This window comes from Astyanax mexicanus, chromosome 10 (genome assembly GCF_023375975.1).
Source record: "Astyanax mexicanus isolate ESR-SI-001 chromosome 10, AstMex3_surface, whole genome shotgun sequence".
Classification (NCBI taxonomy): domain Eukaryota; kingdom Metazoa; phylum Chordata; class Actinopteri; order Characiformes; family Acestrorhamphidae; genus Astyanax; species Astyanax mexicanus.
Window position 1 is genome coordinate 47,129,438 of NC_064417.1, and position 22,049 is coordinate 47,151,486.

The 22,049-nt window shown below is 36.5% G+C and overlaps 1 protein-coding gene and 1 long non-coding RNA gene across 2 annotated transcripts; one reads left to right on the forward strand and one right to left on the reverse strand.

The window, feature by feature from the left end:
* Nucleotides 1-12,076: 12,076 nt before the first annotated feature.
* On the reverse strand, nt 12,077-17,228 carry zic3 (zic family member 3 heterotaxy 1 (odd-paired homolog, Drosophila)). Its single transcript, XM_007237509.4, has 3 exons — nt 15,851-17,228; nt 14,840-15,003; nt 12,077-14,492 (listed from the first exon to the last, which is right to left on the reverse strand). Exons 1-3 carry the CDS (start codon nt 16,872-16,874, stop codon nt 14,310-14,312), a joined length of 1,371 nt encoding a protein of 456 aa, XP_007237571.2. The 5' UTR covers nt 16,875-17,228; the 3' UTR covers nt 12,077-14,309.
* A 289-nt stretch (nt 17,229-17,517) lies between these two features.
* LOC125804709 (uncharacterized) lies at nt 17,518-21,978 on the forward strand. Its single transcript, XR_007440870.1, has 2 exons — nt 17,518-18,346; nt 20,954-21,978. It is a non-coding gene; the product is annotated as an uncharacterized LOC125804709 (long non-coding RNA).
* Nucleotides 21,979-22,049: the final 71 nt, after the last annotated feature.

The following is a 22,049-nucleotide window of genomic DNA, read 5'->3' on the forward strand; positions in this document are numbered from 1 at the left end:
CATTTAACGTACAACACTATATTTAATGTACAGTTTACTTCATATTGTAACTCATTAAAAGTACATTAAATTTTTAAAAATTGAGGAAATGTTGAGACCGCTTTCTTCCGCTTACTTAAAAATTAGGTAAAAGTGCCAAAAAGGGCACAGATCTTTAAAGAACCATGTTTTAGGTCTCATTTAGATTATCTATAGATCTGGTGAGACTCAACTTTTGGTGTAAGAACCAGATATTAACTATTAAAGGAAAAGCATCTAAAGTGTAGTCTTCAAATAATACATTTCTAAATATATTCTAAATAATTCATTGGGATATGATAAATAAATAAATCCATTCAGTGAGTGTTTTTATTAAAAAAACACATTCTAAAAGAAAATTACACCTTACAGTGCTGGTGATCAGATTCTATAATAACAGTTTCTACAATACAAATTAAGCTTTTTTTTGCATTATAAGCAAAAAAGATTGATAGGTTGGATATAGTTTTGAAAATGATTACATTTTTAATGGTACATTATTAAACCAGCAAAATGTTATCTGCTAATCTAAAGAACTGTGTTGCCATGTATGATAATACTATGTAATTCTTTCAAATTGTCATTATTCTATGCAGCACCATTGCATTTATCCTGTCCTATTGCATCTACACATCATTTTTAGTAAATATTTGTAATATTTGTAATATAATATCTAAGTCTAATTGATGGTAAATACGTTTTTGATGGTTCATAAATTTACAAATATGTTTCTGTAATAGTTGGATTACAGCAGATCCTTTGCAGTGACTATCTGCCTGTAGTCTGTAAGTCTGTAACTCATGGCCATCACCACATGCTGAGTCTGCTTCATTAAGATGCTTTGCCAGGCCTTTACTGCAGACCTCTTCAGCTGCTGCTGTTTGTGGGACTTTCTGTCTTCAGTTCTGTCTTCAGTGAGTGAACAGTAAGCTAGTTGGCTTGTGGTCAGGTGATTGACTGCCATTTAAAAATATCCCATTTATTTGCCTTAAAGAGCACTCTGGTTTTTAGTACTTTTTGGTACATTATTCAGTTTTACTAATCTAAAATTCCATCCCTTCAATTTTGTGTAATGTTCTTGTCTTCTGTGATCTGGCTTTCTGGCCTGTTGGTGTTGTTAATTCACTAGTGCAATAATTTTTAATGTATTTGATTTGGCCTCTCCTAAAGTTTTTGTGTGATCTCAATGCTAGTGTAGTTTTTTTATGCATTAACACCTATTTAGATGAGGATATTGGCAATTCCTGTTAGAAGCTACCCAAAGAAAATTTTGCGCTTGAAATCAACTTCAACCCTTTTATTTCCTTGATTTTACAATTAAGTAATAAGGATTTTTTTAAATAATATAGATAATACTGTTTAAACTAGATTTTAAGATTTCCGTGCCACTGTCACCTTTTTGCTTGCTCAAAAGTAGCTCAGACCCGGATCTCTATGAACTGCTTTTGTGACAACTTTCATCAGGAAAAAGGCTATAATAATTAATTTTGAATTGGATTTTGAATACTGACCACAAGTTTCTCAAGGCTTAGTATCATATACTATAGCATAGGGCACATTGTTACATTACATTACATTACAATACACTTCATTTAGCCGGCGCTTTTATCCAAAGCGACTTACAAATAATGATGTACATTAGCAATAGAGGACATAGGCAATAAGTTCAAGGCAAAATCATTTTTTAGACAGGGCCTAAAGGAGGCCAACAGTGAATAGTGGGATAGAGTAGGAAATAAGGTTGGACGTAGTTTGTTTAGTTAGTTAGAGGTGTTATGAGAGTAAGTGCTCTTTGAAGAGCTCTGTCTTCAGGAGTTTCTTGTATACAGTATATTAACATTTTCTTATATTACAAATTATACTTTCCTCCAGAATGAGTTTTTTGTTAGAAATAGAATGAATATACAGTACTGTACAAAATTTTAGGCACCAAAGCAAATTACACTAATCCATATATCTCAGCAATACGAGTGTTTTTGCTTGAAAAAAAGCACATATGATTTAAACAGATGCAAATAAACATACATACATACAGTAAAACGTAACAAGAATTTTTCATTTTTAACTAAGTATAAGTGTTATATCCTGTGAGTCAAGCTGAAGAACAAAGTTTAGTTCCAGATTTCTCCTGGATGCTCCTCAGCCAGCATGTGTATATTATGTTCAGTTCCGTCAGCAGCTCACCTGATTTACCAAATTTACAAATTTACCAAATCAGGTGTTGATTAATATGATGAGAACTAGAAATAATAACTCTATTAAACTCAGATGTGGAGGAGAGATTAGGAGGTGTTTTAAGGAAAACAGAACTGTAAAAGCTTTGCTTTTAGTAAACTTTCTGTTTGTATTTATTGTAATGTTAGTGTTTTACTGAGCTAATAAACACTTATTGCACAGATAAGAAGCTTTTTCTTTGCTACAAATTCCCACAGGTGCCAAAAACATTTGCACAATACTGTACATCTATCTAGAAAAAAATATGTTGACGAAATGTTTTAAAGATATAAATCAAGGCAATTTTAGAATCAATACACAAAATATATACTTTGGGGAAAGACCTATAACCAAATATTTGTGCTTAAATGTTTTTGAACAGACACTTTTTGTTATATTCTACTACTTAAAACTTTATAAGTAAATAATTATTTGTTTTCACAAATAATTAATTGTAATGTTGTTATTATCATGTAATAAATGTTTTATACAAGCAAAGACACTCTTACTTCTCAATGAAGTTGTATTACGATACTTTTTCACAGTGCTGTATTTTAGAAAGACTAGAGCTGAAAAGATCGTAATAGTTAGATTGTTTAGCAGGAGGGCTCATAATGGTGTTAATGTTATGGCAGCTGCTGCAGGGACTGGGTGAAAACTCTCTCACTTGGTTAACTGCATCCATTTGTAGTGCTGCATTTGGGCCAATCTCTGCTCTGAATGGCAGCTTCTACAGCACTGAACCAATAGCACCTGCTTTTTCAGACAGCACCCCACCCCCCCCCCCCCCCCCCTTAACCCTGCTGCTTATGTACAGGTGTTGTATTGATGGCTCAGTTTGGACTAGGTCCGCACTCCCCGGCGTGATATCACTGACCCGGTCTGATGACATGTCACTGTCCCATAATGGACTCCTTATTGACCTGCTCTACCAAGCTCTGACCCTTTGGCCTGGATTAGCCCTTCATGTCCAGCTCAGGACTTTCCCTCTCTGACATTATCTGCTGCTGTTGTGACCCTTTGAGGTTTCGCTACTTCAAAACCACTTTGTGGGCCGTGAAGTGGGGAGAGGGGGAGGTGAGGGGGTTGACGTGTCGTCTTGTTTTTGTTCCTGTACGGTGTTTGTCAAAGCGAGGGACTTTCTTTTCTTTCAGGGTCTTAGTGAGATGCTGTAAACCAAGTGTGCTTCTTCTAAGAATCTTGTAAGTACTTAATCTCACACCAATCATTATAGTATTATAGTAGGTCTTCAGTAAAGAGCTATAGATATTCAGAGTATCATAGATATTCGTAGTGTCATAGAAATAAGAGTCACAAGTATAACACCCTTAACTCAATTTGATGAAATATAATGAGTTGCCTGGGGCTTTATACATTAAGAAATATATGTTTAAATAATAAGCATAGTTTTTTAATATAAAATTAAAATAAGGCTACTTCATAAAAGGTTTATAAAGGCATTTATTAATGTTATTAATTAGGTTAAACAATATTTAATAAGATAAATTGAAACAGTGGCCTGTCCTTGGCCAAACTGAGATAAAATGTGTATTACTGGCAAAAGTGCTGTTATTTATGTCCCATATTGTAAATGGAAAAAACTTCTTTTGATCTTTCGAAAGCATATTTCCCCAAATATTTTCTTGCTGACTCAACAAGATTTTACTTTTTTTCAATTTACTTAAAAATAAAAATAGTTATTCAAACTAGGGGTGGCAAATATGGTCCTAAAATGGTCCTAATATGGTCCATTGTATATTCTTGGTTATTTTACAAAACAATAAAACATTTTAAATTATTTTCAAGAGTATAGTAATGCAACACAATAAATGATACAATTTTATACAGTTAAACAATTCCAAGTAAAAACAAAAAAATGTATAAACATCAGTAACATACCAACATTATAGATGTTGTATAAAATAATAATAATATAAGAAAATAAATAATGTGAAAACAAATTATATAATATAACTATAATATAAATATTTCAAGTAAATACAAATACAAACACAAAACAAATATAAAACATACTGGTTATAATGATAGAATTCCCCAAGTATTACAGTATGTATTTTTTATTGTTTCAGAATGCCATATTATTATTGTGAATGATACAATATGGCACACCCCTGATTTAAACTTTAAGTTGTATTTGTTATAGTGTAGAACCATTATGCAGATTCCTTCAGTGTTTTTTTTTTCTTTTTTTTCTTTTTTTTTTTTTTGGTCTGACTTTCTAGAAATAAAATTAAATATGAAGATGTTCTCATATAAACCACATGGCCGTGTGGTTGGTCACTGTTTCTGATTCTCTTACCTTCACTCTCACTCAGGAAATCAGTTGCAGACTGTTAAATGACTGTGGTGTCAGCAAAAACTGTGCGTACGTGTGTATCTTTTATTTTTACTCTGAGCACCCCTCATCATATCTGATTAGAGTCATAGAAATCATAATTATAACACCCATAACTCAATTTGGTGAAATGTGATGAGTTGCCTGAGCTCTGCTCTTCTATTCTGAGAAAGAAAAATATATTTCACATGGCCAACATTGATTATTTTTGTTATCTGGATCATAGTATATATAATAAAAGGTTCCAGCTCAGTTCATACAGTGTGTATGAGACACTTTGGCGATGAGAAGAGATTCTCTTACCAAAGCCAGACATGACTGCAGCCTGTTGGATTTCTAAACAGAAAGACATTAACTGTATGATAATAAACATGACATGAAGTGGAAACATGGATGGGATGAACATTGCAGTGTTTAAACTTAAACTTAAATCTCTCTGTACTGAGGTGGACAGTTTGTCCATTTATCCATATATATATATATATATATATATATATATATATATATATATATATATATATATATATATATATATATGTATATATATATACGTATATACGTATATATATATATATACATATAGTTGGAGTTGGAGTGAGACCTGTTACTGTCAGATGGATCGGACAATCCATTTCCGAAGTTGTTTGGGTATTTAACATTCCTGGATCCACAGTGTCATCACATCATAAAAGGCATGATCATGACCGGCAGTGTCTGGCTAGAGTTGTCCATGCAGACAACAGAAAAGCGACTCTATAAGAAATCATATTATCACTGAATACAGCAGACCCAACACACACAACAGCTCAGTGCAGTGTCTGTTTCTGCCAAATTTCTGTAAGTTAGATAGTACATACTTACCCATATATGTACATAGATACATATAGTACCAATATTTGGACAAGAACACATTCTCTTGATCACTTTTTGTAACTTTTACCTAATACACAACATCAGTAGATTTAAAATAAAGATAGTTGAGAACTTGAATAAATTTTAGATTTGTAGCTTTAATTGAAATGGTTTAACAGGCACAGACATAATATACATTAGCTTACATAGTCTCACACCAATCACACAGTTTCTTATTAAAGTATTTGGACAAATAACATACGATACAATTGAATATGTGAGACGTATTTTAATACTTGAAAAGATAAAAGGAGACAAGTAAATTCATTATTGTACTGAATTTAGTAAAAGTAGATCTGTAGTTTACTTGAGTATATTTGTCACTTAACCCATAAGAGTCAGACCCATGTCTTAATATTGATGCCAATTTCAAAATTTAATCAGCTACATTCAGTGAGCAGCTCATTCGTGTTTTCTTAAGGACTTTTTTATTTTAGGGTCAAAATCCTAATGTAACAGAAATTACACAAATCTATTACTTCTATTTTAACATTTTGTTTTAGAAATCATATCAGAATTGGTTCTATGGAACATTAACAATTAAAACACTTTAATTAAATGTTTAACTGGTTGGAACAGAGCTGTAGAAGCAAAAAGTAGACTTTTAAAAAGATCTACTTTTATCTAAAGGGCGGACCCACAACGTCTGCACTTTATAAATAAGGTGAGATGAACAAACACACATTCACACTCTGTGCTGTGATGCTCTCAGGATGTTCTGTATATCACTGTGTCACTTAGGAACTTAATTAGTTAAGGTAAAGGGAACAAGTGCTGTGAGAAACATTTACACATCTTTTAAAGGGCCTGTAACACACACACAATATCATTGGTCTCTTTTGGGTTTAAATCTTTTACTTCTACACCCTGCATTTCACTTTTTACTGTACATTTAGGAGCATGCCCTTTTATACTTTTACATCAGTAAAACATATAAATCATACTTTTCCTCTCCTCTACCTGGTGTATTTCTACTTAATTTCTATTTAATGACTGCATGAACCCTGGAACCCACCTATTGCTGAGTTTCCCCTCTTGGATTGCTTTGCATGGCCTTTACTGCAGCTGCCTTCAGTTGCTGGTTGTTTTCTAGTGCCTTCAGTGTTGTCTTATTGAGTTAAAACATGCACAGTTGGTTTGAGGTCAGGTGACTGACTTGGTTGTTTAAGAAAATTCAATTTCTTTAACTTAAGATGCCTTTGAGTGGCTTTGTGGTGCATTTTGTGCTGTTATCATTCTGGACTGTGAACAACCATTTTATCATCTTATCGTTTGCAGAATTTGACTTAATCTGAGTGAATGTATTATATGCATCTTCATTATGAAAAGGCCTAAAAAACATTTTCGTCTGTGAAAAAGGTGTTTAAATAAAACAAACCAACTGTTTTAACACACTGTTATTTGTTGGAAGTGCATAAATCTTCTTGCCACTTCTATTAACATTTATATCATTAATAAACACCAGAAAGCTTTGACATTTTTTGACAGATGTATGTGACCGTGTTTCCGTCAGGTTTGACAGGTGAAAGGGTATGCTTCCGATCATGAACATACTTTTTGTCTTCATATTCAATTTAACCTTGTGTCCGAAGAGATTTGTTTCAGAACAGGGCAGACTTATATTATGTTTTTTTTAGCAGCTGAATCTGGTCTTTCAGTTTTTGAGTGTTCCCAGTGGTTCGCATCTTGAAGAAACCTTTGTATTTACTTTCCTGAAGGCATCTCCTGACTGTAGACTTTGACAGTGACACACCTACCTCCTCAAGAGTATTCGTGACTTAACTAGATGATGTGAAGGAATATTTTCCTCACCAGGGAAAAAAAATCTGCATCCTCTACTTTTTAGTCTTTTGTCGTTTTCCATGTCTTTGGATGTTGCTAAGATCACCAGTGAATTGCATTGTTTTAAGAATATGCCAAATTGTTGGCACAACTGTGTTGATTTGTCCACTCCTAAAGTTAATTCTATCTCTCTGATGGATTTTTGTGGTAAACTAATCGTGACCTCTTTCACTTGCATTGACACCTTTTTGGATCACAAATTGAGAGTTTGGAGAGGCAAATCAATTTTTTTACATGTCTTGAAATTAAAAAAGTTACTTATGAGCCTGTAAGAATGTACATGCCTTAAATTGTTAGTGCAATATATTTTCAATTAAACATTTTCAATGAACAGTCACATGCGGTTTGCTTCATATTAGAGCCACTGAGGTATACAGAGTATTGATGAAGTTGAGAATTAATGGAGATAATTATTAGTGATTAAATTAGTGAGGCGTTTAGGTGAGAATCTGAAGGGCAGCGAACATTGCCATGAATTATGTACATAATAACTTGGTGGGGATTAGTGTATAACGATGGAGTTTGTGCTGATGAACAGAGAATGTAGTATATATATATATATATATATATATATATACTACATTCTCTGTTCATCAGCACAAACTCCATCGTTATACACTAATCCCCACCAAGTTATTATGTACATAATATATATATGATGTAAGTAACTGATGTCTTATGTTATCTTATGTTATGTTATCTTAAAATAAATGCAGATAAAAAAGTTACAAGAATTTAACAAAATTTTGCTAAATTAATTTGGACCTACCAAACTAAAAGTTGATATGATAACTATAAATTACACTATAGCCTTTTGTTACTATATATTATTTATCTTAGTGTTTACAATATGAAATAATGCTATATATTATTTAACTTAGGTCTTTATCAAGCAACGTAGCCGTTCACACGATTTCACAGCCCATTTGTACGCTAATGAAACTGACATATTTTTCTTATTTGTTTTAAATATATTTCATATTTTCTAAAAAGAAATAGTTATTTATAATAGTTTGTTTAGTGTTATCTTATTTACCGTGACTCATCCCTCGTTCAAGTGTAGCCCTTGTATAAAGATTTGAACAGATGGACTCCAGTGTTATTTTAGGCTCGTGGCAAATGGCAGACACTGGCAAAATGGCAAAATGCTTCTTCTTATTTCAGATGTAATGAATCTGAAATAAGAAAATCTGATCAAAATGTTTAAAGATCTTAAGTAGTCCTGGCGATTTAATCACCTAATTGTACAAATTAATTTTGGGACTGAGCACTTAAATTTAGTGCAATGAATACGTCGTTTAGCTTTTTTTGTGAATAACCTGCGGTTGTTTTCCGCCTGTCTGTCTTTACACACCTTTCATTTGTGTTTGGGGTGAACGTGTAAAAACATTCACACCACTGCAGAACATCTGCTTTGCTAGAAGAAAAAAAATCACGTTGTCAATTCACGTTCACCCTGGAGACCCATTAACGTCCACACACAGTGAATGGATTTGTCAAGGGTGGAAAAAAGTGCCAGATGTTAAAGCGTCAAAGTTGACTGTCGTTGCACTTGGACTTGATAAATTTGTGTTTTTCGATTCCAGGATAATGAAGCAGTTGTTAACGCATTAAGTTCTCCATTCGCGCATTGTCAGTTTGCTGTGAGGGAGTTGAGGTGAGAATCAGGACGGGGCTTATGGCAAAGGAGCGAATATCTACCTTAACACAAGAAGATCCCAAACGAGTAAAAAATCCGTATCTAACTTTTTTTGCTTTTCTGCTTTCAAATAAATTTCAGTGCAAAAATAAACAAATTATAGATTTGAAAAAAAAATTCTTTCGCACTTTTTTATTTAATTGTTTTCCTGCAGAAAAAATGAGCAAGTTCTGATTTATTTACTAAACGACTCTGCGACGTGTTCTACTTGTAATACTAAATGAAATGTAAATAGTCTTAAGTGTTCAATTTACGAATCCCCAACGTGTTGCCTAAATAACAATACCATTGTAAGTCGTGTTTAACATGAGAATAGCCCTAAATCGCGTCCTAAAGTAGAGCTTGAAAGGATACATCCTGGATTACGTTTGTCAATGAGCCCTTTTGCATATTCAGCACTTTTCCTGCAGGTAAATCACCATTAATAAAAAAGAGCAAGTGATCTAAAGTAAAGTGTTTAGCTGAATTGAATGAGCACTGAATGAGTCCTGGAATTACCTCGCTTTAAACAAGCTACGCACCTACACCTGAAGGCCTGAAGCAGAGCAGTCGCTTAAAATAAATAATAAGAAAAAAACCTGCATATATATATATATATATATATATATATATATATATATATATATATATATATATATATAGGCACAAATTAACATGTTCGAATTAATTTGCATTGTTGAAGTGAATCGAATATATAAATACTTATTTATTTATGTTTATTTATTTGTCTATTTTCTCCTGAAGGTATGGCCTTAATATTTTTTTTCATGGCTTTTCACGCATTATGAACATTTTTAATTTGACTTTGCATTTACCTACTCGGAAGCACAATATAAGTCTTGAATTGGCTGAAGTTATTAACCTAGTTAAACGTATAAGCCACTGATATTAATAAGCTACCCTTAAGCCTAAACCCACCGCTGGGTTTTTTAATATAGTGAAGGCATTGCGTTCATCCTCCTCCACAAGCTTGCAGCATATCTCGGTCTGAGAAGTGCTGCCAACTCCTGAGTGCACGAAACACCCTCATCTCAACATCACATGACTGACATCATTGTGTGTTGATATAATAGAGCCCTGGATGTGTTTTGTGTGTGTGTGTGTGTGTGTGTGTGTGTGCGCGCGCGTGCGTGAGTGTGTAGAGGAGCTTCAAATATTTAAAAGGAGAAAAGGAGCGAGCAGGAACCCTGGAAGAATGTAGGTTAGTGTATCGCAGACAGCGCGAGGGGGGAGAACGGCTCGCGGAGAACGTGGCTCGGACGTTCCACGCCACGCGCGAGGTGGCTAATTTAGCCACTGACTTTATTAAGATGGCAAATGGAGTTGCGTGACAAAACAGCGTTTGGGCCGCACTTGTGTCTGTTTATCCTCTTAGACTGCGCTTCCCTGCTTAGGCAGCAAAGCTCTGTGAGATTGTGTGGGGCTTCGGGGAAGGCTGTGGTTGGTAAATAGTCGGCTAGAACGCAGCCTACACTCTATCTATGAAAAAAATAAAACGCACAATAAATGTCAAAACTTTTTACTTTTCTTTAAACCCTATAAACGCCTTATATAAAGCGTGGCAGTGTTATTTCAATGCCGCAAACAAGCTTTAAAAATAATTATATGGCCAAAAATATGTTTCGTTTAGTGTTTCACTATATAACTATTATGGTTATTTTTTATTCGTTAAAAAAACTCACTTCTTCTTACATCTTCTCAGTGTAGCAACTGCTACGCTAGTAAGCCTACACAACTCCTCGAGGCCACGTGATCTAATCCTTTTGAGAATCCCACAGAAAGCAGTCTTTCATGCCTTTTCTTTAGGCGGTATGATCCGAAGACCAGCCCTTTTTCATGTCGCCGTCGATATAATTTCGTTCACACGCCGGTTTTTTTTCGTAAATCATGAGACGAATCCCCGCGAGGACTGTGCGCGCGCGCTCCCGTTGGTCAAGTTCACGCACTAGTCCACTTCGGCTAGACTCACTAAAGAGAGAGAGAGAGAGCCCGCGCCATGTTGTGACGTCACTACCCGTGTCAGGACGCCGTTTGGAGATCGGCTGAGGACAGAAAAAAATGATGCGGAGAAATAAAAGACTGCGCCTGCGCAGAGAGACACAGACGGAGTAAGAGAGAGCTAGAGAGAGAGAGAGAGAGAGAGAGAGAGAGAGAGAGAGGATGCGGTTTAAATGAATTCTTAAAACTGTTTATATTCGAAGGTGGGGGTGGGGTCTGAGGAGATGGCGCCTAAACACTGCACAGCATAACTGCTTCAAATTCCCACAAAAAAACAAGCGCAGTTGCCGACTAATTTTAGTCTTCATATGTAATCAACATTATAAATATTTTATATAAATAATTGTTCAGTTTTATCAGAATGGTGCCGGTCCTGCACGGGGTTTCTTTCTTTCTTATATATATACATAAATACATATATATATATATATATATATATATATATATATATATATATATATATATATATATATATATATATATATATGTTTTATTGTTTTTAATTAATCTTAAGTAGAGCTTGACTGAGTTATATAGTAGCTATGCAACTAATTAAACAGGGTCCATACCAAAGAAAGAAATAAAGAAAAAACAATATGCTAGGTTTTAAAATTCAATTCCTCGAGTCAGCATTTGTATAGTGCTCAGACAAGCTCTTTTAATCCATGTCTGTAACATCAGGGCACTCTCAGAAGACTACTCCTAAAGTTGCCTTCTCTTTACTGCTGTGCTGTTAGACTGATAGTTTAGCCTGTCTCCCCTCACAGGATACAGCGGCGCTGAACATGCTAACTTGCTAAAATCTCAATTAGCCTGTGAATTCCACACTTCTCAGTTACTCCTGAGGTAAAAGTGGAAACTATGCTCCACAGGATTCACACACACTACAACTTTGTCCGTCCCTTTAAGAGACAAGATGCTAAAATGGCGTCTTACTCACTGTCAAGTTCAAGTTGTGTAAGTGATTCGTAGTAGAAGCTACGGTGTGATGCACTGCCACGGTCAGAGGAGGACAATTCAGAAAAAGAAGAGATGAATTCGGGTCTCCGTTGGTCACATTTCGTAACTTTTTTAATTTCAGTCAAAACTTAAGTTCACATTTCATCATAAATAGTTTGTTAAAAACAAACAAACCGACAAACAATATGCCTACTTTGAAAAATGACATGGTTTCTGCTTTGCTAAAATGTCGAATAGGCTCGCTTAGACGAAGCAGTCCTTCAGCTCCAATGTGGCACAGTGACACAGTTCATCATTGAAACCTCTGCTTTTCAGGAATAACTTGCTGCGTGACCCATTTTTGTCCCAGAAAGTGTTACAACATCACATTCAACTGCTCTTGCACATCAGATTACCATCTGAGTCCACGGCTTATGATACATTGAGGGTGGCAGAAATAAACGTTTCTTTGTTTTAAATTAAGGTATAGAAAATAGCTTATAAAACATATATTCGTTAAATTATTTAAATAAAAGTATTTAATATATCATCACTGTTGCTTGCGAGGTACTGTATTTTTTTTTTACATTATTATGTTTTTTTTTTTTTCAAAAGTAGTGCTGGTGGTCTGAAATCGTAAGCACAATAAATCTGTGAATGCATAATCTTCCATTCTTAAAAATATGTTACAATGCAATGCTGTAACTCTTTTTGTCAGTAAACAAAAAAAAACCCTTCCCCTCACGAAACATATTTCTGTTACTCTGAAGACTGGAATTCCGTCCACACACATAATTCATCTCCATATGTCTTCCACATAAAAACACGCAGATGTTTTATCAGACTCTTCTATATGTAACACCACAGTACTCATGACGAATAACACTCTTATATTCACATAGGAACTACATTTAAAACAATGCAAACTGACAGACAAAAAAAAGTTTTATTTGAGATTACTGTGTTGTGACAGTCCATTGTTCTGGGTTGGAAAACATTAAAAACACATACTTGCATCCACAAAGACAGTACTGGAACCATCAAAAATGGAGTACCATACTGACTCGGTGTTTCTTAAACACTATCACACGAGTTAAAAGTTCATGGATGAAAGCTATATGCTCTTGCATAACACACGTGAGAATCTGAATCGAGGAGTCAGATGCTGGCTAATGGGCCTCTCGAATTGTATATCTAAATAGCTGCTTATAGAAAAGTAGTTCTACCCTCTGCTAAGAGTAAATAAAAAAAAAACAGAAATACAGAAAAAAATATCGTTTTGGATCAAAATCAGGAATACGCCGACAGCACCGCTTCATATAGCTAATTTCTCTGTGTTTGTTACGTGGATCAATGTCCTTAAGAGCTTAAAGACCTCAAATAACCTCTACAATACTCTAACCTTTAGAAACAAATGTCAATCCATTATATTTCATAGGTGATATTTTTGTGATCCAGATAAGACACACTTATTGGTTAAAAAAGAGAGATACAATCGCGTCAAGGAAGCTTTTAGAGTTGATGACCTTCTTTCAATGTTAAGCTGGTTATTCTGACTCAAAACTGTACAATCTTGTTAGAAAACATTTTTGTTCCATAAATATCATTTAAGATTCGACTCTCTGGCCGATAATTAAATTACAAATCGATAAATATGGCATCATGGATATGTATTTACATCGTTATTAACAAAAGGCAACGTTATATTCAAAGGTAACAATCGTAACCTACTACCACATTTCTCCATCTCAAAAGTAACGGACGTGGACAACAGATTCGACTCCATCAAACAAGGAAAAGTACATTCACGAGTAGGCTATATACTTATTTATGATTTATTATTCTGTTTTTTTTTCTGACGTTGTTGTTCAAGTTAAAGACAAAGAAAGACTTTGGCACGTTTCTTAAGACTGTTCGAAGTTATAACAATCAATCCAGAGGTGACTTGGGCGCCACCCATATAAAAACACCGTGAAATATTCCTTTTTTCCCTTTATTTTTTAAATAAACTTTTGAGAAAATACATAAAATGAAAAATAAAATAATCATCTGAAATCTGAAAAGTAAAACGGAAACCATTTTTATTTATTTCTTAGAAAGTGTATTTGTTATTATTTATGTTTATTTTTTCCTTTCCTCGCGCTCGGAATAAAAGTCAAATTTAGGAATCCTGAGAATGGACGAGGCCTGCTGGCGAACTCTCATCTCTCTTCACGTTCTTCCATTGCCATTTTGTTCACCATGGTGTGAATGCTTGTTGCTGTTGTTGCTGTTTATTTTTTTAAGGTTCCTTGAACCTTTTGGTCCGCAATGACAGTTCTGCTCCTAGCTTCAAACGTACCATTCGTTGAAGTTGGGAGCCAGTCCTTCGCTGTGTGCTGCTGCACTCTGCACGGCTGACGGGGGGGTTTTGGTGGGGTCCTCCGTACTGGCCGACACCAGGACCGGCGGCGTGGAGGACTCGTAGCCCGAGCTGGCGGCTGGAGACGATTCTGAGCCTTGAGACTCGTGTACCTGTTTGTAAATAAAAAAAAGTTGAAAACAGGTTAAGGGTGAGGACAATAGCAAAAGCTTCTACACTAAAGTGCACGCCATTTTAGATACAACCTAGTTCTGGGTGTGACATGTCAATCAAATAAGCTACAGCTAACTTACATATATCTGTTCAACGTCCAGATCTGCTTCATATTTAAAATTGGAAAACTATCCATGCTGATAATATGCTGATATTATTTTCCCATCATAAAGAACGTGAGAACCCCTAACCAGTGTTTTTTCATGGATTGTTTTTTGAGTGGTTCCCTTGTAGTTGTAGTGGAGATTGTGAGTAGGTGTGTAGCAGTATTACCAGGTGTAATTACCTTCATGTGTTTCCTGAGAGAGCTTGGATGAGTGTAGGACTTGTCGCATACTTTGCAGATGTATGGCTTGTCGGACGTGTGCACGTGCATGTGCTTTTTCCTGTCGCTGCTGTTTGCAAAGCGCCGGTCGCAGCCGTCGAACTCGCACTTGAATGGCTTTTCGCCTAAAAACAGAAAACCAAACACGAGGCAAGGTTTAAAAGCATGCATCCATCAACAGGCTGTCGGCGAGGCTGCATCCCGTTATGTAATAAGTAATTGTTTCAACAGGCTGCTACTACAGAGCGAAACTTTCTCTGCACCTTAGGTGGCAAAAGAAAGTCTGTTTGTTTTCGCTATTTATTTTAAAACTTCTTAAGCAGTAGAATTTAAATCTTCAATAACTTTTCCGTTCACAACATTTACACTGTTCACTCATAGCGAGACGAAAAGCAAGCCTCCACAACAACATAATTGCCAAACTGTAGCCATTTCCAACAGCTTGCTTTACATTGCGTGTGATTCTCAGAAGTAACGGGTCATCGATTTCCACACAGATCCATCAAGGGGCCATCAGACTAAAATGTAATTTGCCCACTTCACACTTCCACACAAACATTTTGCATTCTTGTCATGACAGCTAACACACACAGCTAACCAAGCAACGGCACATTCAGTTAACAACTTTAAACCCCAGACGTCAAGGTCCAAATGGAAGTAGTAGAAAGCCGTTAAAAAGATAAAATATAAAAAAGAAAACAATGCTTCACCAACTTGTTTGAAACGGTAAATAAACCACAATTATGCGTTTTATTTTCACTTCTTCACTACACAAACACATTTGCGACCACTTTTAAAAACATTTAATCAAAGCCTTTTGCTGAGCTTCTCAAGACGAAAACATGCGGCCTGGAAGGCCCTAGTGTTTAGCTCAGTCTCCCACTTAATTTACACCCTCGCGTATTTACAAATGCAACTGCAAAAATCTACACCAAGCAGAAGAATCAAGCAGCAAAATAAAAGTAAACCTACCTGTATGAGTTCTCTTGTGTATTTTCAGATTCTCCGACCTCGCGAATATTTTCCCGCAGCCCGGGAACGGACAGGGGAAAGGTTTCTCTCCAGTGTGTACTCGGATGTGGTTGACGAGTTTGTATTTGGCCTTAAATGATTTCCCCTCTCGCGGGCAGTCCTCCCAGTAGCAGATGTGGTTGCTCTGCTCAGGACCGCCGACGTGCTCCATAGACACGTGTGTGACCATTTCGTGCATGGTGCTGAAAGTCCTGTCGCACGTCTTTTTGGGCCTATTTAGCTGGTTCTCGTCTATCCATTTGCAGGAGAGCTCTTGCTTTATGGGCTGCCTCATGTAGCGGAAAAAGGCGCCCGGGCCATGGTGCGCGGGCACGTTCATGCCCACGTTGATAGCGTGGTTGTAGTTGTGCAGCGGCGCCGTACCGTATGGGTCGGCGCGCGGGCTCGCCACTGGCCGGTACGGGTCAGGCCGCCCGAAGAGGTCTCCCGGGCGCAAGCCCAAGTGCATTTGTCCGTTTACAACGTGTCCGCCGGGCGACGCGTGGCCCACGCTCTGCTCGTGAAGTCCCGAAAAGAGCAGATGGCTGGCGTTGTCCGAGATGCCGGGCGGCGCGTGTAGGCTGCCGGCGGACGCGGCGAAGATCCCGTGCTGCGCGCTTGTGGCCGCCGCCGTCTCACCGATGCCTGCGCCCCGATTCCTAAAGAACAAGTCCCGTGTGGAGTTGAAGGCGGCGGCTCCGCCGTAAGAGCCCACCTGACTGCCGGGGTGGTGGTGATGGTGGTGGTGGTGTCCGAGCGCGGCCGCGTAGCCTCCTGCCTGCGGCGTGAACGCGGACGTCTGGCTCGAGGCGATGTCGTGTGCGACGGGGCTGATTTTAAACGCCGCCGAATGCGCCGAGGAGTCCCCGAAGGGGCCCAGCCCCAGGCCGGGGTCGCGGTTACCCAGCTCATGATGTCGCGGCGCGCCGAAGCCCCCGACTCCTAATGACGGGAACTGCGGACCGCTATCGAGGAGCATAGTCATTCGGGCTCGAGCGAAAAAAGCAAAGGAAGGAGAAAGAGGAGAAGGAGGAGGAGGAGGAAAGAGACTTGAAACCCCAGGTTAGCGGAGTGAAGTTCAACAAATGCGTGCGAGGAAAAAAAAAAAAAAAACAACGGGATTCAGTCTGAACGCGGAGCGTGGAGCTCTGAATCTGAACTGAAAAGAAAAAGGGCGAAAAAAAAGTTTCGAGCGTAGAGGAGTAGTCCCGGGCTCAGCGAGCGGGGGAGAGTAAACTCCCGTTAGTGGGATCCGTGAGAACGAGGATCAAACTTCCCCCCCTCTCCGCGCGAATGATGTCCTTGGACTGATAAAGTCAATCACTCACTCCTTGCACATAAATGAGCTCGGGAGGCAGGTCCGCGCCGACCAATGGAGGCCCTGCTCCCTCCGCGTCACGTGACACAGCTTCGAGGAGGTAATTGGCTGGGTGGAAAATGATTGGCAGCGTTCGCGATTGAAAATGGCAGTTCGCCTCAGCGGGTCACTTTGATTGGTCAGCGCTGGCATTATTGTGCAGGTGAGGCGGCAGGGACGCGTTTTGGGATCCTTGTGGATGTGCCGCCCTCAGCACGACAGCTGCACCCCAAAAAAGTTACAGAAACACATTTCCCACGGAGTCCCGCGCACTGTTTTTGCTCACTTTTGGTCTCAGGGCTCGGTATAATAAAATAAATTGAATAAATAAATAAACAAACCGTTTTCATGCAATACAACACCTTTTAATACGACCTGCCTTTTCTGTATCTTTTCTGATAAACAGTGTGTATTTTTTACATATAAAGCATAGGTCATATTAAGTGGTAAGTATCAACAGCCAAATACATCCCAGCCGTTCATAAGCTGTCAAATAAATAAATATATAAAATAAATGTTTTTATAAATTGAATTTAAATATGGATTTGAACAGTCACAACTAAAACTATATTTTTGCGAAAACTTTTAATTTGTTTGCCTGAGACACTCCTATACCTAAAAATGCAGTTAAACTAGGTTTATCTCCCCATCTCGTATGAAAAATTTGCCTAAAACGGTTCTTCTGGCACCGTTCCGTATTGGTTCTGTCTCAAGCCTTTGGGAAAGGCTGCGGTTTGTAAAGCATTACAGGGAGTAGGACTGAGGAATAAAGGACGGAAAGAAAAATGGCAGTAATTGTAATATTGTCGGAGCACTCTTTTTTCCCTCGCCTTTGCCAAAAGCCCGAGCTATTGAGCGCGTTACTCGGGCTTGCCGCTGACTCGCTGCAGGACACAGAAAATCTGATCAAGTTCAGAGACGCGCTGCGCTTCAAGCAGCGCTTTAGAACGACGAGACTTTCACACGCTCTCCCCCTTAATTCAGCGCCTTCACTAACCTGAACCGAGCAAAAAAAATCTCCCTCAAATCACTCCTCACTCCGCTGTAGCCCTTCATCCGTCCGCACGCACCAAATACTGTAGCCCAAAAATGCTCTGAAGGTGAGTGTTTCTGCTGTTTTTTTTTGTGCGTTAAGAACGTGTAGTTAACCAGGAGGTGTGTGTGTGTATGTGTGTGTGTCTGTGTGTGTGTATTTGTGTGTATTAGTACTTTTGGAGAAGGAGTACAGAAGTGGACGACAGTCTCCAGGTATTATGAAACATTGCTCTAAAATCAGAAAATAAAACAGAACCCAAAGGTTCCTTTGGAAAAGAGAATGATCACTTTACGTGTCTCTAAGAGTGTAAACACAAACACGGCTGGTGAGTTGGTAGATTAGGGTTTAGACTGAGTAGAAGGTTAGGTAGATGAAAGGTAAGTGCCGTTGCGTTTGATAAAATTCACACCGAGAAAAAAAAGTGTAAGACTTAAAGGGGTACGCTAACATAACAGAGATACACTCCTTCAGCTCAGTACCATCTATCTCCCCCAAACCCCTCCTCTTTCTCTCTCACTTACTATCTCCATTCTCTCTCTCTCTCTCTCTCTCTCTCTCTCTCTCTCTCTCTCTCTCTCGTTCTCTCTCTCATGGTGCGTTTTTTAAGTGACAGCAAGTAACTTTTCTTATTCACATTTTTATATATATATATAGGCTTCTGTCTCTACCGTCATGTATAGGGTTTTTTTTTATTAAAGTGAAGATTCTGTCAAAGACCCCATATAAGTTAATTGTGAGCTAGACAAAGAGTTTATTAATACTTATCTGTACTAGTGTTAGTGTGTTTTCGGTGTTTGAATAGTAATGTTTAATTTTCACAAAATGGCAAATTTGTAATTAAATATCTGTAATTAATTATTAGTAGCAATAATATTAAGTAAGTAGCAGTAAGTCATAATGCAATAAATAACAATATCGAAAAATATATAAATATAAAGTAAAATCTTGATAAAAAATATAAATGATGATTATTATTATTATTATTATTATTATTATTATTATTATTATTAGTAGTAGTAGTAGTAGTAGTAGTAGTTGTAGTAGTAGTAGTAATTGTTTTTCATTGGAATTTAAAGGCACATAGTAACATAACTGCACTGGCCATTACATTGACCATATCTCGCCCACCTCCATCCTTGTGGGCATATTTATGGGCATGCGCATGAAAAGTCAGCTTATTAGGAAATTGTTGTACTAATATAACCTCCTCAGCCTAGTCAACAAACGTAATTATGTCAAATTCAAGTTCTAGTTTACATTTTCCTGCATTTTGCTGCAATTTGGGTATTTTGGTTCAGATTGGCCCTCCTGAGTGTGTGTTTATTCATAAATACCCTGTAACTTTTTTTTTGAGTTAACACTACTAACATGCTGTACATATCCTCCCAGTTTACTGAAATACATCTCCAAGAGTTTGTCACAGACCTTTCTACCTTTCTTACTCTTGTGTCTGTCTTGATTTTATTAGCCCTACTTATAAATAGCAGTGCAGGCCTTTCGTTCTTCAGTGAAATTTTCTCCTTAGCGTTAACTCAGTAGTTACCAGACACAAACGTCTAGCAGGTTAAACGATTTTAGTAGGGAAAATTTAAGACTGCATACTTAATTTATACCAGATGAACCATATTGTATAATTATCTATGTTTTGCATGTTAATTAACTTGTTGGTTAGCAAAAAGTATTTAAATTGTTTTTAATTTACTTTATTTCATTTCTAAATTTACAGGCAATTCATTCAGAGAGCAGATCAAAGAACAAACTAAGGAAACAAACATATGAAAGCATATGTAGTGCATATCTGTAAATGAATGTGTTTTTTTTTAAAACATGTGTCCCTCTTACGGGTTTATCTTACTTTAAAATATAAATACATATTACATGTTTAAGCTACGTATTTTATTATATTTTTTTTATTTTACATTTTGATTTTTCATGTTGGTGTGTATAATCGGTAAAAAATATTATCAAGATAATCTAATTGTCATAACAAAATGTGACCCTCAGTTTTCCCCCTACACACACAACACACACACCTTTGACTTCTGTAGGCATAGTAAAGCAGTCATTGCCTGCACTTATAGTACATAGCTGATCAATATGATAAGTGATAGAAACTGAATGTCACTGCAGTGGAAAAAGAGCAGAAGCTTTGTTTATTTTACAAAAGCAAGTTTTTGATCATAAGGCTCTTCAAAACAATATTTTTGAACTCGTAAATTATTTTTTGTAAATTCATTAGGTGCACAGATTTAAGTTTGCAGCCACATACGCTCATGGTAGTGTTATGTTGTGAATGAGAGCATTCGTAAAATTACTCATGCTTTTTTTTTGCTCTCTATTTCTTATTTATTTTGTAAAAAGCAAGAATCTTTGCTCATGCTTATGTAATGTGTATGTTGGTTATGGTGGCAGTGAGTTTTACTATGCGGAAAACTTAAAGTACTGTATCGTCTCATTTTCTGTCATTAAACTTCCTATATAAAATACACAGGTATACATGTAATAAATGTAAATGCAAACTTACAAATAGGCCAAATTTACTCAAAGCAACTGAAAGCTATTATACAAGGATTTGAATGAAGCAGGATTTGAAGCAGATTGTGTAAAGTCTAATATAATATTTTGGATTGCACAAATTTTGAGCACAAATGTCATTTTCTTTTTTTCCTAGTATGGAAGAACTGAAGAAGATGAAAAAAAACACCACACAATGAAGAAGTTTCCAGACTGTCTTGAGTGTAAAAATCAGAAAGAATCGTTTGCAGTTGACTCAACAGTGTTGTGCTGTACAGTGTTTGGATGCAGTGATGGAGCAACACTATCACAGCCAGTTCTCTCAGATTTTGTTGATTGCAGCCATATTGCAGGGGCTGATGTTAGATTAACCCCTAGGTCTAGCGTTTGTAGTACTACTGTCATGACTCAATACATGTGAAATGTAAGGTCCATATATATATATATATATATATATATATATATATATATATATATATATATAATTTTCTCTTGCATTTTCCCCAGATGTTGTGATTGAAGGATCTTCATGTTCAAGATTGCATGTTATCTCTTTCTTTATGAAAAAAAAAAAAAAAATTAAAAAGCATGCTACATACAGTAGTAATACAGTATAATATATACAGTAGTATTTCATTTTGACGCCAAATACATTTTGGATAATCTGTGACCTAGGAAGTAGCGGTTGTTTAAAAAGAAAACTTTTATTTTCACAAACCATTTTTACAAACACATTTTTATTGTAATTATTTATGTGTAATATATGTAATGTAATAACGTTCATTAAAAAAATAAGCAAAATATTTTTTTCCAGTAAAAGGGCATTTTTTTATGATTATGCACCCCAAACCTCTTATTTAAAAAAATAATTAAATTAAATTGAATTTAGTTACTTAAAAATATTTTTTTAGCATGCAAAATCTCTTTCTTAAGTTAAAAGAAAAACGAATGTTTAACATGGAATAGTTGAATACTTCATCGTGTACGTTTTGTATTCTTTTTAAAACGAAAGTTGCATATCCTGAAATCAAAGATTGTAAATTAATATTCTGTAATATTCTATTGCAAAGTAGCTCCAAAACGTCCAGTCACTGTTTTAATTATCAACAGCTTATTAATTGCTTAGTAATTGCTTTACTTGCCGGGGTTTTTAAACTGCTTCATTAAACAACCAGAAGTAAATCTCCCTGTCCTGAGATGAACTGTGTTTGATTATGAGCAATTATAGACTGTAATCATTTTTATCTGCATTT